General features: G+C 31.7%; 2 protein-coding genes across 2 annotated transcripts; both read left to right on the forward strand.

Annotated features, from left to right (window-relative positions):
* Window positions 1-1514: 1514 nt before the first annotated feature.
* Window positions 1515-2741, forward strand: LOC123295106. The gene has a single exon (XM_044876326.1). It carries the CDS (start codon window positions 1515-1517, stop codon window positions 2739-2741), a length of 1227 nt encoding a protein of 408 aa, XP_044732261.1.
* A 6535-nt stretch (window positions 2742-9276) lies between these two features.
* LOC123295109 (piggyBac transposable element-derived protein 4-like) lies at window positions 9277-11431 on the forward strand. Its single transcript, XM_044876332.1, has 2 exons — window positions 9277-11070; window positions 11303-11431. Exons 1-2 carry the CDS (start codon window positions 9277-9279, stop codon window positions 11429-11431), a joined length of 1923 nt encoding a protein of 640 aa, XP_044732267.1.
* The last annotated feature ends 4322 nt before the right edge of the window (window positions 11432-15753 follow it).

A 15753-nucleotide genomic window follows, 5' to 3' on the forward strand; every position in this document is an offset into this window, starting at 1 on the left:
AAAATGTACGTCTACCTAGGATTTTACCCATTCCAAAAAGTGGGGGTGTACTTCCACTCATACCTATTTTTGCCGGTTTGAGTGCATTGGGGAGTTTAACGGGTGGAGCGGCTGCTATAGCCAAAACAATTAATGATGCCCAGAAAGCCAAAGAGTTTATTAAAGAAAATAAAAGACATAACAAAGCTATTGAAATTGGACTTAAGGGTGGGAATGGTATATATTTAAAAAGGTATAGGCAGGGGCTAGGACTTTATATGAATCATAACAAAAATTTTTTTTAACTCGCTTACCCAATAGGCCGCTAACAAATTATGATCTTTATTACTATGGAAGTAAAATTAAACATTTTCGGGGGGTTTTCATGCGAGATACTTTACCTGCTCGTGTTAGAAGAAACGAATGTGGCATAGTTAATTTAGATGAAAATAAATCGAACGGCTCTCATTGGGTTTGTTATTATAAGGCTAATTCAATTGTTTTGTATTTTGATTCGTTTGGAAATTTACCCCCTCCAAAAGAAATCATTAAATATCTTGGTTCAAATATCTTATATAATCACGAGAGATTTCAAAAATATAGTGAATTTTATTGCGGTCATTACTGCTTGATGTTTCTTTATTATTGTGATAATGCCTACTTTAACGTTAACGGGAAGGTCATCTCAACTTAAAGCAGAGTATTTTCCTACTATCGACTGTAGTGATGGTAAATATGAATGTGCTCTTGTTGCATTGTATTCATATAATTCAGTTTTAAATGTAACTAATTTAAATAATCAATTTTTATTCGGGGGGAAAACCATTACAATTCCTCCTGGTAGATATGAGTTTTATGAAATCGTAGATGAAATTAAAAAAAAAATTAATCAAGAGTTTACATGGGAAACTATTCTTGACCCTTCAATTGGTGATAGAAAATTACCTACAATTAATATTAGAGTGAATCATAACACCTTTAAAACAGAAATTGAAGCTTCAGAAGTTGTGGGTTTTCACTTAAAAAACACTCTTGGAAAACTACTTGGCTTTACTAAAACTATCGAACTAACTATTCCTAATAAAACTTATATATCTGACGACATTCTACAAATACACTCATCTAATGCTTTTTTTGTAAACTGTAGTATAACAAAGGGGCTATATTTGAATAATCGTAAAACACATCATATTTATTGTTTCTATCCACGAGAAGATTCAGGGTACAAAATTATTGAAACCCCAAAAAATATCATTTACTATCCAGTAATAAAGGAATACATTAGTGACATAACGTGTTCAATTGTTGATCAGAAGGGGGAGTTTATTGATTTTAACAACGAGGAGATAACCATAGTTCTACATATTAGAAAATGTTAATTGTTAATAATTCTAATAATGCATATAAAGTTTATCCTAAAAAGAATAACATCAGTGTAAATCGAAATTTAAAGAAGCGAGGTGGATATTCCATTTCAAAAATAAATAGAAAGTTTTTAGAATCGATTAATTACATCGTTAAAATATAATCAAACAATGGATATTTTAAATGTTACTGAAAAGCCTGGTTTCGACGATACAATTGTAGCAAATGAAGTTCACACATACAACCCTTATGTCCATTCGTTTGATTACGGAGATGAGATAAGGATACCCATTAATCAAACAGATTTATACGTAAACCCATCCGAGTCTTATATATTCATCTCTGGTCAACTTGTTAAAACAAAAGATAACACAAAAGCCGTTTCAACTGATGGAGAAATGCGGGCAAATTTTGGAATGTTTTTGTTCGAAGAGATGAAATATCTAATCAACGGTCATGAAGTTGATCGTTGTAAACAACCAGGTATTACTTCAACAATTAAAAATTATCTTTCCTACTCAAAAAATGAAAGTGAGGCTTTACAAATTGCTGGTTGGTGGTCTCCTCTAAGTGATGCTGCAGTTATGGATTTGGTTGATTACGAATATCGATTTGAAATTGCAATTCCTTTAAGAATAGTTTTTGGACTAATGGAGGACTTTAAAAAGGTTATCATTAACGTTAGACATGAATTGGTTCTGACAAGAGCACGTAGCGATGCAAACTGCTTTTTAAAAAAAGCAGGTGGAGAGGATTGTAAAATTAATATTTACAAGATTCAATGGAAAATACCACATGTCACCCCAGGGGACAAACAAAAATTACAATTATTAAGATATTTGGAAACAAGTACATGGTTACCAATTGGTTACAGAAGTTGGGATCTCTATGAATTTCCTTCACTTCCTGAAAGTACTAATCAAACGTGGAATGTCAGAAGCAGTACTCAGATGGAAAAACCACGATTTGTAATTTTATGTTTTCAAACTGACAGAAAAGGAAATGATAAAAAGAAAACTGTTTTTGATCATTGTAATATTAAATCTGCAAAATTATATCTAAACAGTGAGCAATATCCAAACGATCAACTAAATTTTGATTTTGCAAAGGGACATTATGCACAATTGTATAATATGTTCACCGATTTTCAAACCGCCTATTATAATAGAAGATCAGATCCTCTTTTCACCTATAGAGACATGACCACTGTTTGCCCCATGGTAGTATTTAACACTATGAGACAAAATGACACAATCAAATCGGGGAGTGTTGATATAAGAATTGAATGGCAGTTTGATAGAAATGCACCTAAAAAAACATCTGCATTTGCATTAATCATTCATGATAAGTTGCTTGAATACAACCCATTTAGTAATCTAGTAAGACAAATCCAATAAACATCACGACAATATGGTTGCTGTTGTTGATATTCAAGGATTTAAAACAACTAAAAATCAATTTGTGCTCAAAGAAATGGCCATTTTTAAGAATGGTGAATATTTACAACACTACTTGTTTCTCCCACCCTTTGGTTGGAATAATCTGGAAGCAAAATATAAAAAAACTAACAGGTGGTTAATTTTGAATCACCATGGTTTAATATGGGAGAGTGGTGATATTAAATATGAAAAAATTTGTGAAATTGGTGAAAAAATATTTAATAAGGATGAAGAAACTTATGTTAAAGGACTTGAAAAGGTTAAGTGGCTTAAGCAACTGTTTAATCTTAAGAATGTAAAGGATCTTAATAATTATAACTTATCCTGTAATTTTAAGAAAAATAAATTGATAGTGTGTATGGCTCATGTAGATAAATCTAATGTGTGTGCTTTACGCAACGTAATTAATTATTCATGTAGTCTATAATATTAAAATTAGAATAAAAATATCATACTTTGTAGAAGCAATAAGATAATAAATATACTTTTTTAAATAATGTTTTGTTTTCATTAACTAAAACCCATTATATGCATAGAAAAAGAATAAATGTGTTAAACGTGCATCTTTTTTAATAACTTCTTTGTGTCATCTTTATACACTCTAAGGTTTTATATATTTGTTTATAAATATATAATAAATATTGATTTTAGAAACAACATAAAAAATAATCTCACAAAATTAGGCGTAATAGTATACCCTTTGTATATTTTAATATAATTTATTAAATTTATAAAAAATAAATATGAGTATATGATTTTTATTATTTGTTTGTAAATGATATATAGGTATACAATATTACCATCATCAATACACCATATTCAATGCGTCGGCAATTTTTTTGAAAGATGATTAGGGGGCTCATCAAATTATGACATCATTCTTTTTTCCTGATGTGATTTTTAAAATTTAACTCCTTCAAGAATTTAGTGTTTCTACATCATTCGCTTACAACAAATCGTTTTCTCTCAAGTTATTAAAAATGAATAAAATTATTATAACCAAGTATTTTGTGTGCATTATTGTGTCGTGTGGTGTCATATCACATATAGTGATCAACAATCTCCAAATACATGAAATTAAAAATGATATTAAAAAAATTAATTTCAATTTCAATAAAATTTACGAAACAATACAAGAAGGGTCTTCTTCAAACGAATGGAATATAACAAACACAATCAACGATTTGTTTCTTTTGGAAATTATGAACGGAATAGAAGATGGACAATCAAAACAATTGCAGTATTTACTGTACATTGAAAGAAACATTACGAGGAACATTAAAAATTTTATAAAAGATCTGACTGGTGTTTTAATGTATAATATAAAACACATCATTAATAACCCCGAAAAAAGTCAAGCAACCCCCTGGTATGATTTTTCTTTGCGTTGTAAAAATGTGCTTTTTCATTCATTTTAACGTTTTATTTTAGATCAATTTTTTCAAATCAGTATAATCTAATATATTCTTAAATATCTTTGGTAAGTTTTATACATCCATTTTTTTATTTTAAAAATTTGTGTTTATTTATTCTAATTTTTGTTTTAGATCAATTAAAAATAAATGTTTATCTTAATTTTAAAATTGTATATTATACTTAAAAAAATAACAATTTTTATAATCTAATCCCTCAATAAATAATGAATTGTATATCATATTCGTAAAGTTTTTTATTTGCATTATCCTTCCATCTTCCATTTCAAATACTCATTGTGCATAAATATATAGATAATATGTATTATCATATGAAGTACACCCCTGCATTATTTGATTTAGATTACTCAAAGATTATTAAACTGTATTAATCAACAAGTGTTGACATAGGTAAGTATCAATTTTTATTTCCTTAATTTTACATGTAAGGTCGTTGACATGCTGCAATTATATAGTAAATAGGTCAAAGAGAATCATCACCCTTGTTTTCTTATCTCCCCTTTATCATTAAAACACACCAGGACACAACAACCCACATACATTTGCAAGGTCGTTGTATATAGGTCAAAGTGTGCTTGAACATCTTCCCTATATGTAGGTCAAACCGTGCTTGAATCATCACCCTTTGTGTCTTATCTCCCCCCAATATCTTTAAAACACACCGGCACACTCATCTAACATGCAAGGTCGCTGTATATAGGTCAAATTGAATTCTTTGTTTCTTATCTCCCCCTTTATCATTAAAACACACCAGGACACCACAACCCACATACATTTGCAAGGTCGTTGTATATAGGTCATAGTGTGCTAAAACCTGTTCACTATATTCTATATGTAGGTCAAACTGTGCCAGAACCAGCTTAGTGTCACTACTGCGGTAATTAAGCAGCTTGATGATCTTTGCAAAGAATTCACCCGTCCTACTGATGGAAAGAAAATGAAAATCGTGGGGGTAGTGCATTTCTACCCACCAACGATTAGTAAACAAAGAAGAGTCAAATTGAATGATAAGAGACAAGACGGCAAAAAATTGAAAAATGATGTGGCAACAGAAAACAAAGAAAACGTAGTCGGAGAAAGTGATCTTAAAGCGATCGGTCACTACGTGGCTATTGGTAGAAGAACTAACGGGTTATGGGTTATGTACGATGATAGAAAAACTAAAGAAAAACAAGTAAGCAAAAAATTCCTGGCTGAAATTTCGCTATTAGTATATGCAGTTGCGAAATGAATAATTATGATATTTTTTGAGGAGGCATAGATAATTACTATTACACACCTTATTAGAAATCGCAATCATCAAATAATTTGTGTTAATATGAATAAATTATTAATAATTATAGTCTGACGTGACTATCTGTATCGCCTGTGATAAACAGTGTATTTTTTTATTTAGTGCAGAAATGATAGGTTCCTTAGTTGGCATATTTTACATACTTAGGTCAAAAAATGTAATGAGTTTTTAATTTTTTGGATTTTTCTTTAGATCAATTTAATTCTCTGTATCTAATTTATGCAGAGATTTGACTTGATTTTGCGCGTACCATTCTTTATTCAGACTAATATTAGACTATTTTTAATACTAAATGAAATCTGTTTTCGATTGTATCTGAATCAAAATCAGACTTGATTCGTTACATTATTTAAATTGTTTGTGATCTTATCCAGATTAAAAACAGATCTTTGGGATCCAAAATTTGTAAGCGGGTTTTAGTCGCCTTGGAGTCAAAAACAAACTTTTTTTAATACAATATAATTACAATAATAATTATAATACGAATAAGAGCTGATATAATTTTTAATCATCTATATTTTTTCTTCTATGATTTTGCAAAGGACTTCTCAAATAGGGTCATGAAATACATAGGTTGGCATATAATTTTACGTGCTGCGTAAATTTGCTCCATGTGACTTATTTATTTGAATAACAAATACGAAAAAAAAATTTTAAATTCACGACTAAAAACTCTTCTTCTCAATTGATAATTCTCTGATTATTATTACTACAACTATTACAAAGAGAAATATCATAAATCTCCAATTTCACAAATATCAATAAGCTACGCGGGATATTTAATAAATATCAAGAAATGTAAAAAACTAACCATGCTAGCACCACTTTATCAGAGTATTTGTAAACATATCATCTTTTTAGGACAAGAAAAAAATGAGTTAAAATGAAATAAATGAACGTTATAAGTATGTATAAGTACACACAGAAATGCATGAAAGCTTGTTAGATAATTGAAATGAGAGATAGTCAAATATTTAGAAATAATTTCTATAAAGTATAATAATATTGAAGTCATATTGAATTTTTTTTTACTTTTTGGAGACTTGGTACTGATTGAATGTTTGTTTGGATTGCATTTTATTTTACTAATTACTTTTATTGTTTTTAATTTTATTCTTGCGCATCAGGTTCTTGACAAGTAGCTTTCATTTCATTAAAAGTCAATGAAAAAACCCGTCAAGCCAAATAACGACTCAATTGAGAGTTTCGTACATTTAAAAATCACCTTTAATATTTTTGTTGTTATTGAATAAAATAATGATTATAATTAATGTCACAAATGATAAACAATAATGTAACCCAACTACGCTCACTAGTTTTCATATTATTGTCAGAGTAGAGTGAATGTGAGGATAAACTGCTGATGTCTTATTTAAAATGATAACTTTGTTGTCCTCGACGATTTAATTAATAGCTTTTAGTATTAAACAAATCTTAATAAAGTGATAAAATTTTATTATATTAAAAGAGAAAATAATTATCAACATCAGTATGAAGTTTTATTCGCTAAAATCAATGAATGAGTCCAGATAAAAATACAATAAATATTCAGTCTTCTCTAACTATATCACTAAGTATATTAACTGTAAACGTTATCTTATAGCACAATATAATGTTATCTAATGTAAAATGATTGTCTAAAAGAAAATAAATTATTAATCTTCATGTGATGGGTATAAAAATTTCTCAATAGTATTATTATTGAATGCATAAACTACAAAGTTCGTATGGAATAATAATTTTGAAATAATCTTAAGGTTTATATAGTTTTCTCATCTTTTTAAAGACAATCCTTTAACGAAATTTCAGTCAACGTTGTTCTAGAAAAAAATTAGTGAGACGGTTCACCCTTCAGGATATCCCTGTAACCTCTCGCTAATTCAATACTTAAGCGCTCAAAATTCAGCGTTTTATCCTATTTTTGAGCTCTTCGAGCTCAAAAATATGATTATATTAATATTTTGAGCACTCCGAGCTCAAAAAGATAGCCGTTTTATGCTTTTGAGCTCTTCGAGCTCAAAAGTCTAATGAAAGTTTAATAAAACACTATTTTTTTTAATTTTCAAAATGCCATAACTTTTGAATGAATCAACTGATTTCTACACAGTTGGCGGAAATGTTCAATGCCCTCGTGATTTCCTTTGAGTTTCCAAATTCGTAGGATTCGTTTTTAACTCATATAACATATTTCGAGCACTTAAGAAATTTTGATCCGTGACGTCTTATTGTTCAAAGTTCTTAATTATTACAGCCGCCCTTACAATTCTAAAGTTAAAATTTGATGAAATTAAATTTCGCTAATGTCCAGCGTCACAAAAAAAGTCATGTCGATCTTCTCCTGACAAACGTGAACACAAAGATACAGAAATAAACCAAACCAGTCAAACCGTTCTCAAGAAAGTCAAAAAAAAATTTCCAGACCTAAGTAATTAAACGTAGATATACGTAGATCTACTTACAATTTACACAATAATAAAGACTGTACTTAGCGCCACAACTTTGATATACGGAGATCTATGGCAAGTAGATTTCCGTATAGATCAAATTTATTTTTTGTCGGGAATACAAGTGCATACTTTCGTTAATTTATTTTCACTGGTATTCGATTCATCACATAAAATACACGACACACAGGTCAACACAAACAAAATAAAGCCCATTCGGTCACTGCTGGAATAGAAGGTAGATTCCATGTATAATGTCAAACGATCGATGAACTTTGTTCATCTCTGAACTTATTCAAGATATTCAACCGAAGAAACGCCTACTAAGTTTCATCGAAACCTCTTGGATTTTGTGAAAATGTCGTGTTCAAGAATTTCAGTACATCTTTTATAAATGTTAGGGGTGTGGAAAAAATTCGAGTGAACGAATTATTCGTATCGATTTGAATAGTATGCATGACTTATACGGAAAAACATTGTACGATTATAGTGCTGTAGTGCGCTTTGATTAGTACTTTTCTCGATAAAAAGCCTCATATGGGACCTACAAGGCTTACTTAGTATCAAGCGAGCATTGTAGGGATGTCAAAAATTTAGGGCTTCAGTTATTTCCGGTTTCCCTTAATCGGTATCGAAAGCGCTTAACGAGCACTAAATTGTAGTGAACTTTGATTAGCACTTTTCTTGTCAGATAGCCTCGTATGGGACCTACAATGCTCACTTGGTGTCAAGCGAGCATTGTAGGGATGTCGCAAATTTAGGGCTTCAGTTATTTCCGGTTTCTATTGATCGGTATCGAAAGCACTAAATGAGCACTAAATTAATACGCACTGGCAAAAGCGATGTGATCAAATTTCTCAGATTTGTCTCTTTTGCCTGTTGCTTTTCTATTAAGGTAGCAGTGTAGCTTTAGGAAAAAAATATAATTTTTCGATTTCGGTGTACTGTTTCTTTTGTGACTTTATTTTCTGCCTTTGCTATTAGCACTATTCGAGCACTAATTAAAGACATGTTATGTAGGACCAAATGACGACAGTATCTATGATTTCCAATGAATACACTGATCACTTAATCAAAAGCTAGCATTGTCGGTATTTTTGCAATACTAAAAAGTGCACTAAATTCGCCAATGCAGCACCAAAATAGCACTAAATTAGCACTAAATCCTATGCCCAAAATTAGCGAATTCTGCTGATTTGACACTTGTAGGTTTTTAGACGTCAATTCTGTTAGTTTGTTGTTTGTCAGTTTATCGTTTCAAGTTCTAAAATTGTTTGTTGTTTGTTGAGAGTATAATATCGTATGTGCTATTTTTATTGAAAATGTCTCGCAAATTATCAAATGAGGAATTGCGACGTGTACTAGAAGAAAGTGACTTTGAATTGAGTGATGATGACATGGATTCCAACAGCGACAATAGCGATCCAGAGTCTAATATTACGGATCAAGAACCGAGTATTTTTGCTGATGACGACGTCGAAGATCCTGATTTTGATCCAGATGAAATTTCTCGTTCCAACATTGTAACCGATGGCTTTGGTACAGACTCGCCAGCTGATAATTTATCCGATAACGTCATAAATTCACCTAGGCCAGAAACGAGCAGAAGACGGACTGCTGGTGAGATTATGCGGCTTACTCCGCAAGAAATAAATGATATAGATAGAGAAAATGGCTGGAGTCAGGAAATACTACCACTGTCACGCCAACCTTATAACAGCACCCCAACACTTCATATTCAAGGCGAACAATCTGTTGTATCCATTTATCGACGTATATTGACCAATGAAGTATTAGATCTTATGGTCACTCAAACAAATCTATACGCTTCTCAACTGAAACAGAACGTCAATATGTCAGTTCATAGCCGCATGACCCGGTGGACAGACGTAACACGCGAAGAAATGATGAAATTTATTGCCTTGTATATGCTTATGGGTATTGTGAAATTTCCGACGTTTGAATCATATTGGAAACTAGACGCGATTTACTATCATCCAATATTTCATAACGTAAACATATCGTATAATCGCTTCTCATCAATATTACGCTGCTGGCACTTTGTTGATAATGAAGCTCCAAGGGATCGAAACGAACGTCTGTATAAAATAAAACCACTTTTGGACCTTGTTATCAACAACTGGAAGAGCTTACTAACACCTGATGAATGTATTGTCATTGACGAGTCGATGATGCCGTTTAGAGGGAGGATATCTTTCCGTCAATACAACCCATCAAAAGCTCATAAATACGGCTTGAAAATCTATAAACTCTGCACAGAAGAGGGTTTTGTCTGGAACTATAATATTTACATTGGTCGCGACCCCGAGATTGCTGATTTGGATAAGCCAGGTAGTGTCGTAGTTCAGTTATGTGATGGTCTTCTAGAAGCTGGTCGGATAATTGTGTGTGACAACTATTACAATTCCGTAGGATTAGCAAAATATTTACAGCAGCGTAAGACAGACTTATGCGGCACTCTACGGGTAAATAGAAAAGAACTTCCATGGGCAATAAGATCGAAAAAAATGGGCCCTAAAAAAGGTGAAGTAATTGCTCGTCAGAAGGACAATATAACACTGGTGAAATGGAGAGACAAACGTGACGTTGTTATGATTTCTACATGCCATGACGCTAGTATGCAAATGTCTGCAGGTTATAAACGGAAATTGAAGCCAGAAGTCGTGCTCTATTACAATGAGCGAAAAAAGGGCATAGATGTATCTGATCAACTTTCAAGTTACTATGACCCTAAAAGAAAGTCTCTGGCATGGTACAAAAAGATAGCTTTAGATGTTTTGATTTGTGCATCAGTAACAAACGCTACGCTTTTGTATCAAAAACTACATTCTACTACTAATAGAAGAGATCGCAAAACCGTACTACAGACGCAACAAGAAATTATTAGGGAGTTCTTGCAATTGAACAATGCATCCGATGTGAGTGCAAATTCATTGACCAATAGCCCAGGACCGTCTACTAGCTCAATTGCAAATCAACACTTTCTGACGAAAATTCCGCGGAAAGAGGACAATAAAATTGTCCGAAAACGATGCCATGGATGCTACGAAGACTTGCGTAAAGAAGGCACAAACTGGCAAATAGCTGCAAAAAGAGTAAAACGGGTAGACACTGAGTGTTTGCATTGCAAAAAAACTTTTGTTTTGTTTATGCTGTTTCCAAAATAAACATAGTGAGAAATAGCTTAGAAATAATTTGTAATTTCTTAGAAAAATAAAAATATTTTTTCGTATGTCCCGGCGTTTTTGTTTACTTTATGATCGTACCAACACGTCCAATGCAAAAACAGTACAGTTTAAGAACGTCCAGTGGAATTATTCGTTTTAGAAGTTGTATATGGCCCCTGACTCACATATGGCTCAAGAGCGTATTAGTGCTTTTCCTGAACCATATGTGGCTCAGTGGACAGGGAAAGTGTTAAGGTTAAATCAAAAGCTTAAAATTTTTACTTTATAAAGTAAAATATGTAATATAAACCCAGGTAAAGTATATGAAAGTTTTTCAATCCAGGTTTGGTAAAAAATAATTTTAATTTTATTATTATTAACAACCAAACAATACTGACCGAGTCGAAAATTGATATTTAACCAGGTAGAATATGTGATAATTTTTTAATCCAGTTATAAAATAATTTTAATTGCTTGTTGAAAAACATTTGATTTAACAACCAAACAATTCTGGCACAGTCGGAAATTCATATTTAATCAATCCACTATAATGATATATTATAAAAGTAAAAACTATTGATAGCCACTGACATAATTTGTATACACAATAATAAAGTTTTTAAAAATAATATATCCATTTCAGTCATATATAAGATAATTGTATGTAATAATATCTCTCTCCATTGCATAGTATATAGTGTATGTAAATAGCAATAAAATATTAAACTCTATTTTCAACTCTTTTTATTTAACTGATAAAACGATCTATTGTCTTTTTTGGATAGTTTTTATACTTCCTATAAATTCCCCTATTTTGTGTATTAAATAGTATACGTTTAATTTTTACCCATTCTACTTTTTTATTTCTGCGCAAAAGGGGAACCCTGTGCCACTTCGTTTTGAGTCAGCTCTAATCTCCGTTTGAATTTACGCGCCATCTTCCATCCGATCCAACAAGACTTCCACTGCGTCATCCTCTGTAGTTCGTTTCTCTGACTAAATAGAGTTTCGTTTTATATAAAAAGGCAATTGAAGAAGGAACAGAAACCATTGAAGAAAATTGTTTTTGCCATGATCAAAGCGATGCATCAACTGTATCAGCCGAATATGAAGGAGTTTGTTGGGTGGGAAAATTTCTATCCGAAACTAATCAAAAGTACTTGGTCCAAAGAATCATACGATGGGACACTGATATCGAACGTGAAGAAATTTTTCGAAAACTTTGTAAAAGCGCCATCGGATTCAGTGGACAATTGCTCATTATATTCGACCATCCAAAACAAAATTTCGAACATCTTCACGTCGTCCATGATTGCAACAAACCAGGAGGAAAGTGCAGGTGCTCAATTATCTCTGGAATCAATACTGTACGGTATTCCTGCTCCATCGACAAGCAGCTCGATAGGAACTCCGGTCCCTATATCCACAATTTGCGAGCTTATGCGAGTAAGGACCAGCGACGGGTTAACTCCGGTCCCTATATCCACAATTTGCGAGCTTATGCGAGTAAGGACCAGCGACGGGTTAAATACATACGAGTCAAACGTTCCGATGGGAGATTATTACGCGACCATGCGTATTATTCCTGCAAGTGTGGTTACAAACCCCAGCATCCAGAGCACTCAGTATTGGAAACATGCGAAACAAGAGCTCAGATTTTCAGTGAAGGAACGTTCAACAGATGCGGTCAGTAAATCAACATTTCAAATGAACAAGGAAGTAACCAACAAAATAATCAACTCGCCAACATGTAACCAGACATATCGTCCATTTTCAAACTGGAACAATTTTTGCCGACGTTTAAAGAAGTATATTAAGGCGTTGAAAAATCTTTATTAATTCATATTTTAATAAATTTTTAAATATTGCTAAATATTAAAAAAAATGGCATCAAGTCAAGATGATATTGTAGTGATTGAAGGACAAGATGTATTGCCAACACCTCAAAGTCTGTTAAACGCGTGCAATAAAATTAAGGAATTCAAAAAAATGTCTGACTTAAAAAAAAATTTTAAATAACTTTTCGATATTGACAATGTTGATACAAAGTATGGTACACAGTGGTATGTGAAATTGGAGACCAATAAGGTGTTCCTTCCTTGAAGATTTCAGAAACAATTGTCACAATCTATGGTTGACGATATTTTATCAAGAAGTGACCATCTTTATATGGTCTATCACGGTCCTAACGAATTTAACTCATCTGAAATTGAACTTGTATAAACCCAATTTGTAAAAATCCAAAACCCGTATCATTTAACTACTGATGGGAGATTATTACGTGACCATGCGTATTATCCCTGCAAGTGTGGTTACAAACCCCAGCATCCAGAGCACTCAGTATTGGAAACATGCGAAACAAGAGCTCAGATTTTCAGTGAAGGAACGTTCAACAGATCCGGTCAGTCAATCAATATTTCAAATGATCAAGGAAGTAACCAAGAAAATAATCAACTCGCCAACATGTACCCAGACATATCGTCCATTTTCAAACTGGAACAATTTTAGTTAAAATACAATTGTAAAACAGTGAATTTAATTAATCGTAATTTTCAATTTAAAACTATTAGTGAATTACATGATTTTCATTGTAATTCAAATTGTTTTGTTATGGCTTACGACGGTAATATAAATAAAAAATATTTTAACTTAGAAGATTCTATTATCAAACTAAATCGTTTTTTAAAATTTCAATGTCACGATAGTGAAGACAATGTTAAAGATTTTTTATTAAATTTATATAAAACATTAGACCGAGAAAATGGTAAAAAAAATACTATTTTGTTACTAGGTTCACCTTCCACATTTAAATCGTGGTTTATAGAAATTATATCTTGTTATTGTATGTCTTATGGAACAATACAAAATTTTACTAAATTTAATTCGTTTCCTATGTCTGATTGTCCTGATAAAAGACTATTAATATGGGATGAACCACAATTTAATATAGAATATATTGAACAGATGAAATTATTTTTATCAGGCAATCCTTGTCCTATAGCAGTTAAATATCAAAATAACGTTATAATGAATAAAGTTCCTATAATTATAATGGCTAATCGTAATGTATTTCCTAACAATGATGAATTTAATAGTAGAATACTTTAATACTTTTGAAAAAGTACCTTTCTGGCAAGAATTAAATAAAAATATATGTCCACCTGTATATAGTTACCACGATGCCAAATGTATAAATATATCTGAATATAATTCTGCTTTACAACACCCATGCAGTTTTAATTTGTAAATTTATTTCAATTTGTACATAAGTTTTGTTTATGTCGATTGGAGAAGAAATCCTCGTAAGTGTATATTTTCTACCTTATTCAATTATAAATCATTTTGCTAATATAAGTGAGGCATATTTTGATATAATACTGTGGGCAAAAAATAGTAAGACTTTTGCATTATATTTCGCGCAGAAATCCTATTCATAGAATTTTTTTTTCTAAGTTGGTATGACTGTCAGTAACATCTGTGCCAAGTGTCACGTGAAAATAATCATTAGTGTTTAGTATACGTCAATCGTATACGTTAAGTTCAATCGGCGATTTTTACAATGTGTGAAATTATTCAAGAAAGAAGTTCCATTAAATTTTGTGTGCGGAATCAAATTTCTGGTGCCGAAGCGTTCAGAATGTTGCAAAAGGCCTTTAGTGATAATTGTATGTCGCGAACAAGTGTTTTTGATTGGAACAAGTTGTTCAAAGAGGGTCGAGAACGCGTTGCCGACGAACCACGCCATCAACACGGACGGCCACCAATATAATTTTCTATTTAAAATTTTTACTTAAAATTCAACATGTTAAATTTATCAACAATTAAAGTTATAATTAATAAAGAAGTGTTAGAAGAAGTTAAAAAACAAAATGGCAGTAGCTATTACATAAAAATTAAAAATTTGGAAAAGCCAAACTTTATGAATATTGGAACAATTCAAAGATTGAAATATAAAATTGAAAAAATATTTTAAAAAAGGATGGGGAAAGTGATTTTTATGTGATGGATGATGTATCACTGCATTGGTGCAGAAAACAATTAAAACATCTTTGGATAAGAGATGGAAGAAAATTGTGGGACTACGAACTTGACTTATTCTATCATTAATTTTTTGTTTTTTTATGATAGTAAGATTTAATATATATATTATTAACCAGTTTTCACTAAATAGCAGTACCATGTTGAGAATTGAAAAAATATAAGGAAATTATTTCGGGAAATCATAGTATAATACCTCTTAGATTTAAAATATTAATGATGTTTGGTTTAGACAAACTTTACTACTACGTTACTACTATTAAAGTTAATAATGATACAATTAATAAGACTGTTTTCCTGGGATCGTTGGTATATCGGAAGGATCAGTAAAAACCATTTTGAAAGATCATTTGGGAATAAGAAAAGTGAAAACACGATTGGTTCCAAAATCACTCAGTTTTTTTCGAAAAACAGCGTAGCGTTAAACGTCTGTGCAACAATGCTTTCCGACTACCAGGATGTCATGAAACGTATTATTACTGGAGATGAGACTTGGATTTATGAATTCGACCCGGAAACAACCGACCAATCAGGCGAGCGAGCCGGACCAAGACCATGGCTAGTCCAAGGCTC

The sequence above is a fragment of the Chrysoperla carnea genome, chromosome 3, assembly GCF_905475395.1.
Source record: "Chrysoperla carnea chromosome 3, inChrCarn1.1, whole genome shotgun sequence".
Taxonomy (NCBI): domain Eukaryota; kingdom Metazoa; phylum Arthropoda; class Insecta; order Neuroptera; family Chrysopidae; genus Chrysoperla; species Chrysoperla carnea.

Bases quoted from the DNA above. Each gene is read 5' to 3' on its own strand.
- LOC123295106 (XM_044876326.1), top strand. From the start codon at position 1,515: ATGGATATTTTAAATGTTACTGAAAAGCCTGGTTTCGACGATACAATT.
- LOC123295109 (XM_044876332.1), top strand. From the start codon at position 9,277: ATGTCTCGCAAATTATCAAATGAGGAATTGCGACGTGTACTAGAAGAA. The intron at 11,071-11,302 runs GTAAAACGGGTA...TATTCGTTTTAG, and splicing joins GGCAAATAGCTGCAAAAAGA to AAGTTGTATATGGCCCCTGA.